General features: G+C 34.1%; 1 protein-coding gene across 1 annotated transcript in view; it reads left to right on the forward strand.

Moving 5' to 3' along the window:
• Window positions 1–12,391, forward strand: part of PCDH15 (protocadherin related 15) — a 416,523-nt gene that overhangs the window by 303,007 nt on the left and 101,125 nt on the right. The window contains exons 20-21 of the mRNA XM_089897353.1: window positions 7,604–7,713; window positions 9,883–10,023. Of these exons, the coding sequence (XP_089753479.1) occupies window positions 7,604–7,713; window positions 9,883–10,023 (251 nt within the window). The remainder of the gene's footprint in view (window positions 1–7,603; window positions 7,714–9,882; window positions 10,024–12,391) is intronic.

The raw sequence follows: 12,391 nt of genomic DNA on the forward strand, positions 1-12,391 counted from the left end.
GTGGTCACAAAACACTAAGCTGATAAATAAGCCAAAATACAAAACTGTTTTCTCAGAGGTTGTTACTAAGTATATAAAGACCTACATCATAGCCTATTTTTAGTAAGTAAATCAGTTAGCCAGAAATGAATATGCATGGTCTAGTCATTCATCAGACCATGCAGCCCGCTGATTCCACTTACAGATACTTTGTTGGTATTTGGGGAATATAAAATATAAATGATGCATGCCATGTTTACTACTGAACTTTTAACCAGATATCTGGTATTAATGTATTTACTACATTTTACTGTAACTGTTTACACAACTATCTGGTTTGCTTGTGAAGCTATAAACTCCATGACTGCACAATTCACTTCCTCTATCCTGTCTTTGTGTCTTTACTGCCTAGTGGATGTCAGGCACATGGTATATGTTCAGTAAATATTTATTGAATGAATGAGTAAACCCCTATGCATAAAATCGTTACATTTTAAGTGATTTTGTTGTTGTTTAAGTTTCAGAGCCAGCCTATACCAATCCCACCCCACAGTAGTTGTTTTTGAATGAAACCCCAAAAAGTCTATGAATTTAAAGCTGTAAAGACAGTAAAAAGAAAAATATTATCCCCATTTCAGATATAAAATTGATGTGATTGAGAACTGAAAAGGGAAAATCAGAGTGTATAAAACATAGTCTATAATATTAGCCAAGATAGATATTAATAAGTATTCCAGTTTTATTTTTATTGTGTCTACTGTCTATGAGACAAAGCTACACATCATAATATTTAAGCTAAACTTCCAGAAGCGTAGCTTATAAAGTGATATATTAACAATGGCTATAATTTATGGAGTACCTACCACATGCTAGGTGTAAGGAAAACTTTTTGTATGCATTATATCCTTTAGTGAACTCAACAATCTTCTGATCTAGTTAATGTCCCCATTTTACAAATAAAGAAATAAGGTCAGGGAAACTAAGAATTTTCCCAAGGTCACATAGCTAGTAAATATGAGAGCTATAATTCAAACTCAGAGCTATTAGAATCTGAGAAGAGTGTTCTTAGCTTAATTCTAGTCTGTGAAAGGACATTCACTGCTGTAGAGTAAGCACTAAAGGTTGGTGAGTAGAGTGAGGGAAGCAAAGGACAGAGGAAGGCAGCAGGCAGAAAGTCCATTATTCCCCAAAGACATGATTTCAAGCCACTCCTATCTGAATCACCTGGGGACCTTTTATAAATGATAGTCCTGGATCTGACTGTATGGACCTACTAAATGGGAATCTTTAAGCATGATGCAAAAGTCTGAAACTTTAATAAGTTATTCAGTTAATTCTTACAGTTTAAAGTTTTAGAGCCAATGACTAAGAAAGATTAAACTCCATTAATTCAAACAGTAAATCAGTCAGTCAATCAGTCAAACAAACAGACTGCAGATTTAGCTTTCAAGTAGTTTTCTGAACTTGAGAAAGTGCTTACTACTCAGGACCTCAGTTTTCTTGTTTTCCAGACGGGGTCACTTCATGGATCTGAATAGAAGCAAAACTCTTAACAATAGTAAGTTCACTTCAGAAAAGATGTAAAAAACAGTGTCTAACCATTGGTCTTTCGTTCATTTTCTTATCTACAATCCATCCTAAGAACTGTAGGAAAGCTGGCGTCTCTCTCCTGATTCACGTCTTTTTTAGACTGTTTTTCTCAGTTAAATATGTCAAATTAGATCACCCTGATGCAATTACTCCAAGATTACAAATAACAGGAGTTCCAGTGGGTGTTTTTTTTTCCTTCCCATTTTCATTAAATTCCCTCATAGTAGATATAAAATCAGTTCCTTAATTGGCACTGATTTGCAAATATATTGAATTCAAACATGTCAAAATAAATTAATTTGTCTCTCAGTAGAAAGAAAGCAATACAGCCAGATTGAATCCCAGTGAAATTTTATAGCACTTATTTACAAACACTTTTATATCCTAAACTGCACAGCATTTAAAATAATTAGGAGCTTTATGCAGCACATATAACATTTACTTTTACTGCTACTTCTTAAAACCAATGATAAAAGTAAATTTTAAAATAATTCTTCCATTTTATATTTATACTGTAAAACTGGGGCTAACATTTGGAAACCACACATTCCGTTATTTTAGTATTGTCATTATTCAGATGACCCAGATACATTAAAATATTTAATTGAGAGATTTGTTGTAATCTATATTTTCCAAAAAATCAATTTTAAATGTTAAACAAATATCTATGAATTAGTTTATACATTCATAAGAAAATTATGGTGTATGTGTTTTGCATATAAATTCTGTAGCAGTTAACTTTTCTAGGTCACACTTTATTTGCAAAAATGTATTTCTAAACAACAGATTTGGAGTTATTTTGATCAACTCTCTTCTTACTAAAGTGCACCTATTTGTAGTACACTTATGATTCAGCAATAAAACGTATCAAACCACAAAAAGACATGGGGGGAGGCTTAAGTACATATTGCTAAGGAAAGAAGTCAGGCCCCAAAGACTACATACTATATGATCCCAACTATATGACCTTCCGGAAAAGGCAAAAGTATACAGACAATAAAAAGATCAGTGGTTGCCAGGTATTTGGGTGGGGGTAGGGGGAAAAATAAATGAGGAACAGGAGATTTTCCATCACTGAAACGATATTCTGTATGATACTGTATGTAATGGTGGATATATGACATTATATCTCTGTCCAAACCCATAGAACATAAAGAATGAAACCTCATGTAAACTATGACCAAAGTGCTGCCTTTGAGGGATAAGTAGTAGCCAGTGCTGCCATCTGGAATATGTCAGGACATGTAGGCATTAAACCCAATTCAGATCAAGCTTTGTGAAAGAACCTTTAGTGAAGGTCCTTCCTTAAGGCATTTTAAAAATGTAAAACCGTCGGTCACTCCAGGGCTCCAAAGTCCATGTCTGTTTAAAACATACCATTTTCTTTAGCATCCTCTTCGCAACCTTTTTCTGGGGAAAGGGAATCCAGTAGGTCTTTTGACTCTTAAGCTTCATCAGTAAGTCTATATATTTTCACTAGTGAGCCCTAGCTCTTTCAAGTGTCTTTTATTGTAAGAGGGCTTTTTCTCAATTATATTGGCAGTAAATCTGGCTTTAAAAAGTAGAATTCTTGAATTTCAGATTCCAAACAACTATTAGTTTTGAATTAGTTATTAAAAAGTTAAATTGGAAGAGGGTTAATGATACATTGTTTATTATAAAATGGATGAAGTGCAACTACAATTATGTGAATTGATAGCAAGAGAAAAAAATTGTTTAAAAAAAGTGGCTTATGAGGAATCATTTATTTGGCTATAATTCTTTGCTTCTGAAATTAATCAGTAGATTTTGATTGTATTCTACAGGAAGAAGGGGAATGATAAATCACATTATATCAGACTCAGAATGGTAGAATTGGAAAATACTTTACAAATAGTTTACTGTAAAAATCATAAATTGTCAGCCCACAGATCAAACCAAGTCAGGTGATGCTTTAAAAAATAAATTTCGTTGGATGCCAAAATGTAAAAGATCATAGAATTTACATAAAAATTTGAATTTCCTTTTTCCATTTTAAAATCACTCTGGACTTGCATTATTGCATGCTGATTATCCTTATTAAATAGAGTATGTAGTGTCCAATTCCTTTCCACCCCTTTCCCCATTAATTTATTCCCAACCCATTTTATTTAACTTTCTTATCTTTTTATCCTCTCTAACATCTGATTTTATGGATCCTGATTTACACCAACTCCTTCATCTTATATTCAAGTTATATGTGACTCCAAAGGGAATATGTAATTTGCCCCATCATGTAACTTGTACTTTCCAGGGCATAAAACAAAAATAAAATGGGCCTTCCCTGGCAATAAAATAGAAAAGAGTTGAAATTTTGTAATCTAATGTTCATTATCATAAAGGTTGATTTAAATCTAGCCAGGAGAAAATTGCATTTTTTTTTTTTTTTTTGTGGTACGCGGGCCTCTCACTGTTGTGGCCTCTTCTGTTGTGGAGCACAGGCTCCAGACGCGCAGGCTCAGCGGCCATGGCTCACGGGCCCATCCACTCAGTAGCATGTGGCATCTTCCCGGACCGGGGCACGAACCCGTGTCCCTTGCATCGGCAGGCAGACTCTCAACCACTACACCACCAGGGAAGCCCAGAAAATTGCATTTTTATAGTATGTTTTGATTCTGGTAGAAAGAAGTATGTTGGAACAATTAAGACAAAGGTTAATGAGATATTTTGTCTAGAAGTAAATCTGTTTTAAACATTTACTAACAAATAGAAGTTTAAATGTTTTTTAGTGGTGGGCGTAGGATTTGAATTCCTTCTTAAACTATGTCAGTTGCTTTTTCCAGTATTAATCATTTTCATCCTGATTGTACAAAAATATGCATAAAATATTTTACTTTTAAAGTTTGAAATGAAAGATGGCATTTTTATAATGTTAAAGCTGAAGGCATATTAGCTGCAGACTTTATATTTCTATAGTTTATAAGGATCAAGAGTTCATTATGAAATAATTATGGAAAGTATAAAATTTAGCTCTTATCTCACATAGTAACAAGATAGGTGAGTAAACAATTTAAACAGCTTCTATTTCCACAAAAAGAAATTCAGTATATGAAAATCATCACAGAATATGACTAACATGTTTTCTTATATCACACTTAAGTTGTATGAAATTTGATCTGCCGTTAACAATTCATTGCTCTAATATCCAAGCCATGTGTATTAGTTGTCTATTGCACCATAATAATACTACTGCAAATGTAATGAGTTCAAACAACACACTTATTATCTTGAAGTTTCTATAGGCCAGGAAATTGTTGGCTGTGTCCTCTGATTCATAGTCTCACACAAGTTTTAGTCAAGATGTTGGCCAGGGCAAGAATCTCGCTTGAGGCTTGACTAGAGAAGGGTCTACCTCCAAGCTCATGTGGTTGTTGCTAGGATTCAGTTCCATGTGGGATGTTTTACTGAGGGCCTTAGTTGCTTGCTGATTGTTGGTCAGAACTCACAATTCCACATCTCCACTCACTTCATTAAATCCAGCAAGGGAAGTAGTCAGAGTCCGCTAGCAAGAAGTTACAAGTTATAATCTAATATAACATAGTCACTGAAGTGACATCCCATCTTGTTTGCTGTATTCTGTCCATTAGAAACAAGTCACAGTCTGCCCCTCCTACAAGAGGAGATACACAAGGGTAGGAATACCAAGGTGAGGATCCTGCTGTGTTTCCGTAACTCTTTAATTTTAACCCTTTCCAGGTTTAACGATTTCACGATCACCATGGTCAACCACTAGCCAATGTTGCAAACAACAATTAGTCTTAATGTCTGTTTATAATCTAAAATATCATAGAAAAAGATATCTATTCATAATCCATCAAAACTAACCTTAGTGTCACTTTTCTAAGTGCCTTCCTTTTTGTGGTAGTCTACTGTCATTTTCGGTTCAAAATTACCAAAGGCATCCTTATTTCACTAAACTGACACTGCGACGATGCCTAGGTAAATTGCTTATAAAATATAATTGTGTTACCTCAGATATCTTTCTTTAGAAGTCTACTTAGGTAAATGTATCCTTTTCTTATCTAAATATTTTTTTATTCTTTGGGACTCTTTTGATTGCAAGTGATTGAAATACTAGATAAAGGAGAATTTATTGTTTTAGTAACTGAAATGATGAGTTTACCTAGCTTCAAGTATAAAAGCATTTAGATTACTAGTCAGAGTGTACAGGATGTATTTTCAACCTTTAGTTATTTCATTTGTGTTGCTTTATTATCAGAAAGAACCCCCTCATAGGGAGAAACATTAATATTCTAGTCAATAACAACAAAAAAAGTTTTTTTTTTTTGGTTACAGTAACATTCTTGGACAAGACTTTCATTGGGTTTGCATGAAACATTTACCACACATGAACATACAGCAAAGCAAAATAAAGTGCCCTCATTGGCCAGAGCTGGGTAGTGTGTCTATCAATATACCTGGGGGATTGGGTCAGTTCTACCCAAACCATTTAGACTAACAGTGAAGGAGGTATGGTTATCCAAAGCAATATCTGGATGCTATTAACAAAAGAAGGCAGAAAATATGCAGAGGAGTAAAATTAAACAAATAAATAAATAGATAAATACTTTATAATTTTCATTAAAAAATTATACAGGTTAGTTCTTACTCTTTATCAAGAAATAGTTATTGACCATTCACTGGAGATATGGACCACCATTAGGTGCTATAACATCTGTCTGTAAGATAGATCATTTTACATTTAGGTAATTTTAGTCTATCAAGTATATGGAGTACAGTGGCAAAGAACATAGCATTTTGGACAAGATGTTTAAGAAGGATTGTATGTAATTAATTTTTCAGACTGTATTTGTAGCTCAGAATTTGTTATAAAAGGCTTCATGTAAGCACAGTATAATTGTGTAATGTAATCTAGATTAGAAGAACTGAGAAGATGGAGATAAAAATGAAGGGTAATATTAAGAGAGTAAGTATTACAAGATAAAAGGCCATGTGAAAGAGTGTCAGTAGGATTTGTCTTATCAGTTTGAGGAAAGAGGCTAAAGCTTATAGAAATCAGATGGGTTAGATAGATTGGACTTTAAAAAGATTCAGAGATGTTAAAACTTTATATTTAAGAATTTTCTAAATCTGTTGGAGTTGGATGATATAAGTATGTGAATTGTAAGAGTGAGATTGTTTGCATTAGTTTATGAAGGTAAAGTTATAATAGCCTAGTCACAGTGACCAATATTGTAAAATAAAATGGATATTTTGAGAACGAGATACTGTGTTGTTGAAAATATATTTTTAAAATTAAACAAGTATCATGCAAACTATTATATATAGGATGGATAAACAAGGTCCTACTGTATAGCACAGGGAACTATATTCAATATCTGTGATAAACCATAATGGAAAAGAATATGAAAAAGACTATATATGTATAACTGAGTTACTTTGCTGTACAGCAGAAATTAACATAACATTGTAAATCAACTATAATTCAATAAAAATTTAAAAATAAATAGATAAATAAAATTAAGGGTCATAGTACTGGGGGAATAATATGGTTACAGTTAAGTAAAATAAGTGAATTCAAAAGAAATATTAATTTTGTGATGCCATCCATTCAAATACGTTTAGTACAGTTAAAGTTTAAAGTAGAGCAGGGTAAGGACTAGACTAGAAAGAGATATCTGGAGGCCATTTGCTTAAATATGCTAATATTACCAACATAAAAGCAATATTTTTCTTTAGCAACTTGAGATAGCAAACTGTATCTACCTATTGCATTCTGTCCAGAAGTTGAGACAAGTAAAATGAATTTTATACAATTTTTGGCAGATAATAAAGTAGTAATATACAGGTGACAAGACATTCTTAACAAAGAACATTTGCATAATTTTGAACATAGTTAGGGCTGGAGTCTGAATGTGTTACTTTGTTGAAAAGTTCAAAAAATAGTATTCAAATAAACACACACACACAAAACTAACATATTCTATTATTAAATTCAAAACTCCATCATGACAAAATGGACAAGGAAAATAAATTATCTTCTCTAAACCTTCAGACCGCCTCCAGTAAGTGAACTTGCAACCAGAGGGACTATGGTTGGTGTAATTTCTGCTGCAGCCATCAATCAGAGTATTGTGTACTCCATTGTTGCAGGAAATGAAGAGGGTGAGTATATGTTTAGTCTGTGTTTTCATCATAAAACAATAAACTTAGATTTGGAATAAATTTCAGATTTAATTACTCTTTACCCTATTTTTCTAGTAAGATGTGTCTGACTTAAATGTAACTATGTGCTGAATCTGATTAAAAATCCAGTTATATTGACAAATGCTATTTATTTCCCTTAGGGAATACTCAATATCCAATTCTGAAAGTGTTCCCCTCCCCCTGAATTAGGGATATTTTAATAACGTGTTCAAAATTAATGCATACTTTGAGCTTTTGGTCATAATCATAGCCTGCAGTAGTCTCTTGCCACTGTTTTGTGCCATCCACAGCCCTTACCCCATGTCATACATTAACTAATCCTGAAGAAATTTTAGGAACAGAAATAACTGTGAATGCCCAAAGAGCCACATCCATGATAAAAAGCCTTTTGTATGAGTCCTCAAACTGTCAAATCAAACATAATCAACAGTTATAAGTAAATAAATAATTTGAGTTTTGTCTACCATCACTTTTCACTGAGAATGGAATGGTTTGCTAACCTGTGGGAATAAGTTCATAACTCAGTTTTTCAATTTGCATATTGATTCTTTGTTTCACCTATGACCCACAGGTTAGTTGTCCTTTGGTTTTCCCTTTTTATGAGTTAAATGGTCTGGCATGTTGTAGGTGGTAAAAAAACAAACAAACTAAAAACCCAGTTAATATACATTTAAAAAACACATGCATATTCAATATTAAACGAATGAATGTTAATGTTGTAAAGCAGTTTGCAAGGAAATTATAAAAGCTGTTTTCAAGTATTTCAGTGACCAACCATTACTGGAAATTACTGCCCCTGAAGCAAGTGCTCAATGTAGTACTTTTCTTATTGTCTTTGTTTCTCCTGTGCTGTTATGCCTCCTCTCCAAATATTACTGACTTTCCTTTTTCCTTGAACTTATAACATCTGACTGAAGCTAAGATTTCTGAATATGTTCTTATAATTTTTTCTGTAATTCTATCTGTTCTCTTCCTTGAAGTTAGCAAAGTGGCTCTACTTATTACCCACACTCCACCACAATGTTTCTTTTTACATTCAATTTATTTGCTTATCAATTTATTCAGCTAATATTTATTGAGCATCTATCATGTACACAGTACCTTCTAGCGACTTAGGATAGAGCAGTGAACAAAATAGACAGATCCTTGCCCTCATAGAATTTATCAATCCAATAAGAGGAGATAGTAACAATTATTAAACAATTATTAAGCTAATAAACATATAGTGTTTAGGTAGTGATAAATGCTGTGGAGAAAACCAAAGTGAGGAAAAGACAGAGAGAGTGAAAGAGGTGGGGTATTACAAAGGTTGCCAGTGTGCCCTGCCCTTCACTCAAATATATATGACCAAATTTATTTTAATAAATAGACTTCAGGGGCTTCCCTCGTGGTGCAGTGGTTGAGAGTACACCTGCCGATGCAGGGGACACGGGTTCGTGCCCCGGTTCGGGAGGATTCCGCATGCCGCGGAGCGGCTGGGCCCGTGAGCCGTGGCCGCTGAGCCTGCGCGTCCGGAGCCTGTGCTCGGCAACGGGAGAGGCCACAACAGTGAGAGGCCCGCGTACCGCAATAAATAAATAAATAAATAAATAGACTTCAGGGCAAAATATTTTAAGATATTTAGAATAATAAATAATATTTTCTAAATAATCAACATATGAAATTATGTTTGTTCTGTTTGTTCCCTCTCACATTCTTAGCAAAACACTAAATCTGCAGGATAATAAGATGCATTAAATCATAAAAAGTATAATAATCCAATAAGGTCATAAAATAATTGCTTAAACAAAATTAAATGGATTTCTTTAAAACAAAATTTCTAGAAGCATTTAGTATGGCAGAAGATTATGTGTATCTACGGTGAGGGAAATAGTATATGCATTGTTTCAGATTTAATTGACCATAGAAACATCAATTTCCAGGAGGATCTCAAAAAAACTTGAATTTCAAAACATGCATTTAGGGAAACACTGATGTTGATAATTTCAGGAACTGGAACAGAGTTTCCAAAGCCAGCATTTTGTAACTCTTATTATATGTGTTTTAAAAATCACAGTGCTTTTTAAAGAGAATTATTTTCCCTTATAGTGTGAAGAGAGTAACCAAGGAATTGCGTTTTAATTCTAGATAAGTTTGGAATTAATAACATCACGGGTGTAATCTATGTGAATGGCCCTCTGGATTATGAGACAAGGACTAGCTATGTACTTCGAGTCCAAGCTGATTCCCTGGAAGTAGTCCTCGCCAACCTACGTGTTCCTTCAAAAAGTAAGTTGTATTACTTAAGGATTTTACAAGAATTTTATGGTGTTTTTACTTATTTTCTAATGAAATACATACGTCTAAATAAAATCCTCAGTGGAGAACGTAGAAAGATCATTAACACTCAAAGATGACTGCCCATTCATTTTAAGATCTGATATATGACAATGCAGAGAATGACTTCATACTTCTTAAATGTCAAGGTAATAACACAATGTTTTCAAATTTTGTGCACAGTCTTACTGGAATGCCATCATTATTGGTGTATGTTGCATAGAAAACCTTATTCTTAATTACACTGGGTAGTTATGGCTAACCCCTTGGAATGTATATTGTTAAGGGGCACATGATTACCATACATTTACTGAATTGTGTGGCTTCTGGTACTTTGTATTTTCTTAGAGCAGAGGTAAATGCATCTTAAAAAGAGCGACTAACATTTATCATAATGTTAGCATTATACTTAATTCACACCCATTTCTAGGAAATGAGATTTATTATCCCCATTTTACAAAGACAAGAAAAGGTTAAGTGATTTTTCAAAAAAATGTTACTGTCAGTAAATGAAAAGTGGGAGATTTAAGCTATCTTTTGACTCCAAAATCTTTCTTCAACATTTTGGTATAGTGTAGTTTACCCATACAGTGAACCAAGTAAAAGCCAATTTGTGAAGGGGGCCAGCATAGATTCTTAGAGATGTTACTGGTAATGGGATAAACACTGTTCTTTTCCATCCATTGAGATAACACTCCTTTGCACATTAAGCAATCCATCTTTTTGTAACTTAACATTGTCATATATCAGCTGTTATAATGAATGGGAAATTTTTTAAAACCTAGAAAACCCAGGCAAACCTGATTTAATTTAACTACTAGCAGAATAGAGGCCCAGAGAAAGTATAAATAACAAAACAGGGTATGAAACATTTATATTTTACTCCGGGCCCATTTCTGGACATACTCTCACAGCACTCCATCAATCAGCATCTTTAAAACAGGAAAGAGGGAAAAAGAAGAGATCCTGAGAGCCAGAGCAAGAGTACCCATATGAATGCCAGAGAGAGAGAGAGAGCACCCCAGCAGGATAAGAGAAGAGTGAGCAAGGTGGGAGTGAGACGCAAAAGATGTGCTACAGAGTTTTCTGTATCAGTTCAGCAATTGATGATCATAAAAATAAATCACTACTTCTGTTCATGTATTTCAAATCTCACTTACGGATCTAAGGTAGAGGCCTGCACAGTTGTTTGTAAAAGCACAACCAAATCATTGGAAAAATCAGATTATATACAGTGTGTCTTTGGAATTACAGGAATTAAATTGTCTTCAGTGATTATGCATCACTTACATAATTGTTTAAAAATAGCAGACCAGGAGGCTTCCCTGGTGGTGCAGTGGTTGAGAGTCCACCTGCCGATGCAGGGGACACCGGTTCGTGCCCCAGTCTGGGAAGATCCCACATGCCGCGGAGCGGCTGGGCCTGTGAGCCATGGCCGCTGGGCCTGCGCATCCGGAGCCTGTGCTCCGCAACGGGAGAGGCCACAATAGTGAGAGGCCCGCGTACCGCAAAAAAAAAAAAAATAGCAGACCAGTTATTTGAGTTTTTAAAATCTTTAAACTGCAAGCAATTACATTTTTATAAAATATAGAGGACGCTTACAATTTACAATTCAATTGTAAATTAAATTGACTAAACCAGGAGTTGAAAGGTTAGAGTAGTTCTAAATTACATAATGTAAACTACCTTATTGCAAATAAAAATAAATGTAAAAGTTAATTGAAAACCATTTGTCATCTTTCTTTGAAACAAACGGAAGTTAGAATTAGAAAAAAATTTTGCCAAATATTTAAGTTGTAGACCCTAGCATTTTTCAAGAAATAGCTCTGATTTCTAGGCATAAAGACATATTGATGTTTCATATGTGAGTATAGTAAACTAATTCTCACTGTAATTTAAATGTAAATCTGAGGCTAATAAAAGTTTAGCTAATACACCCATGTATACTTACATGTGCCCTAGTATGCATGCACAGTGAGACCAGTTAGCAAATTCATGAATTATCCTCTCAGAAATGTGTGAAGCCGAAAAGCTAAATGTTAGTTTGTTTAATGCCTAATGCTTTGACTATTTGTTATTATCAGGTTGGCCAAAAAGTTCGTTTGGGTTTTTCCATAAGATCGTACGGAAAAACCTGAACGAACTTTTTGGCCAACCCAATAACATTTCATGACTGACTTTTTTTTTTTTTAAACATCTTTATTGGAGTATAATTGCTTTACAATGGTGTGTTAGTTTCTGCTTTATAACAAACTGAATCAGCTCTACATATACATATATCCCCATATCTCCTCCCTCTTGCATCTCCCTCCCACCCTCC

The sequence above is a fragment of the Delphinapterus leucas genome, chromosome 16 (assembly GCF_059928025.1).
Source record: "Delphinapterus leucas isolate spDelLeu-1000000601 "Yukka" chromosome 16, BTC_Dleu_Yukka2, whole genome shotgun sequence".
Taxonomy (NCBI): Eukaryota; Metazoa; Chordata; class Mammalia; order Artiodactyla; family Monodontidae; genus Delphinapterus; species Delphinapterus leucas.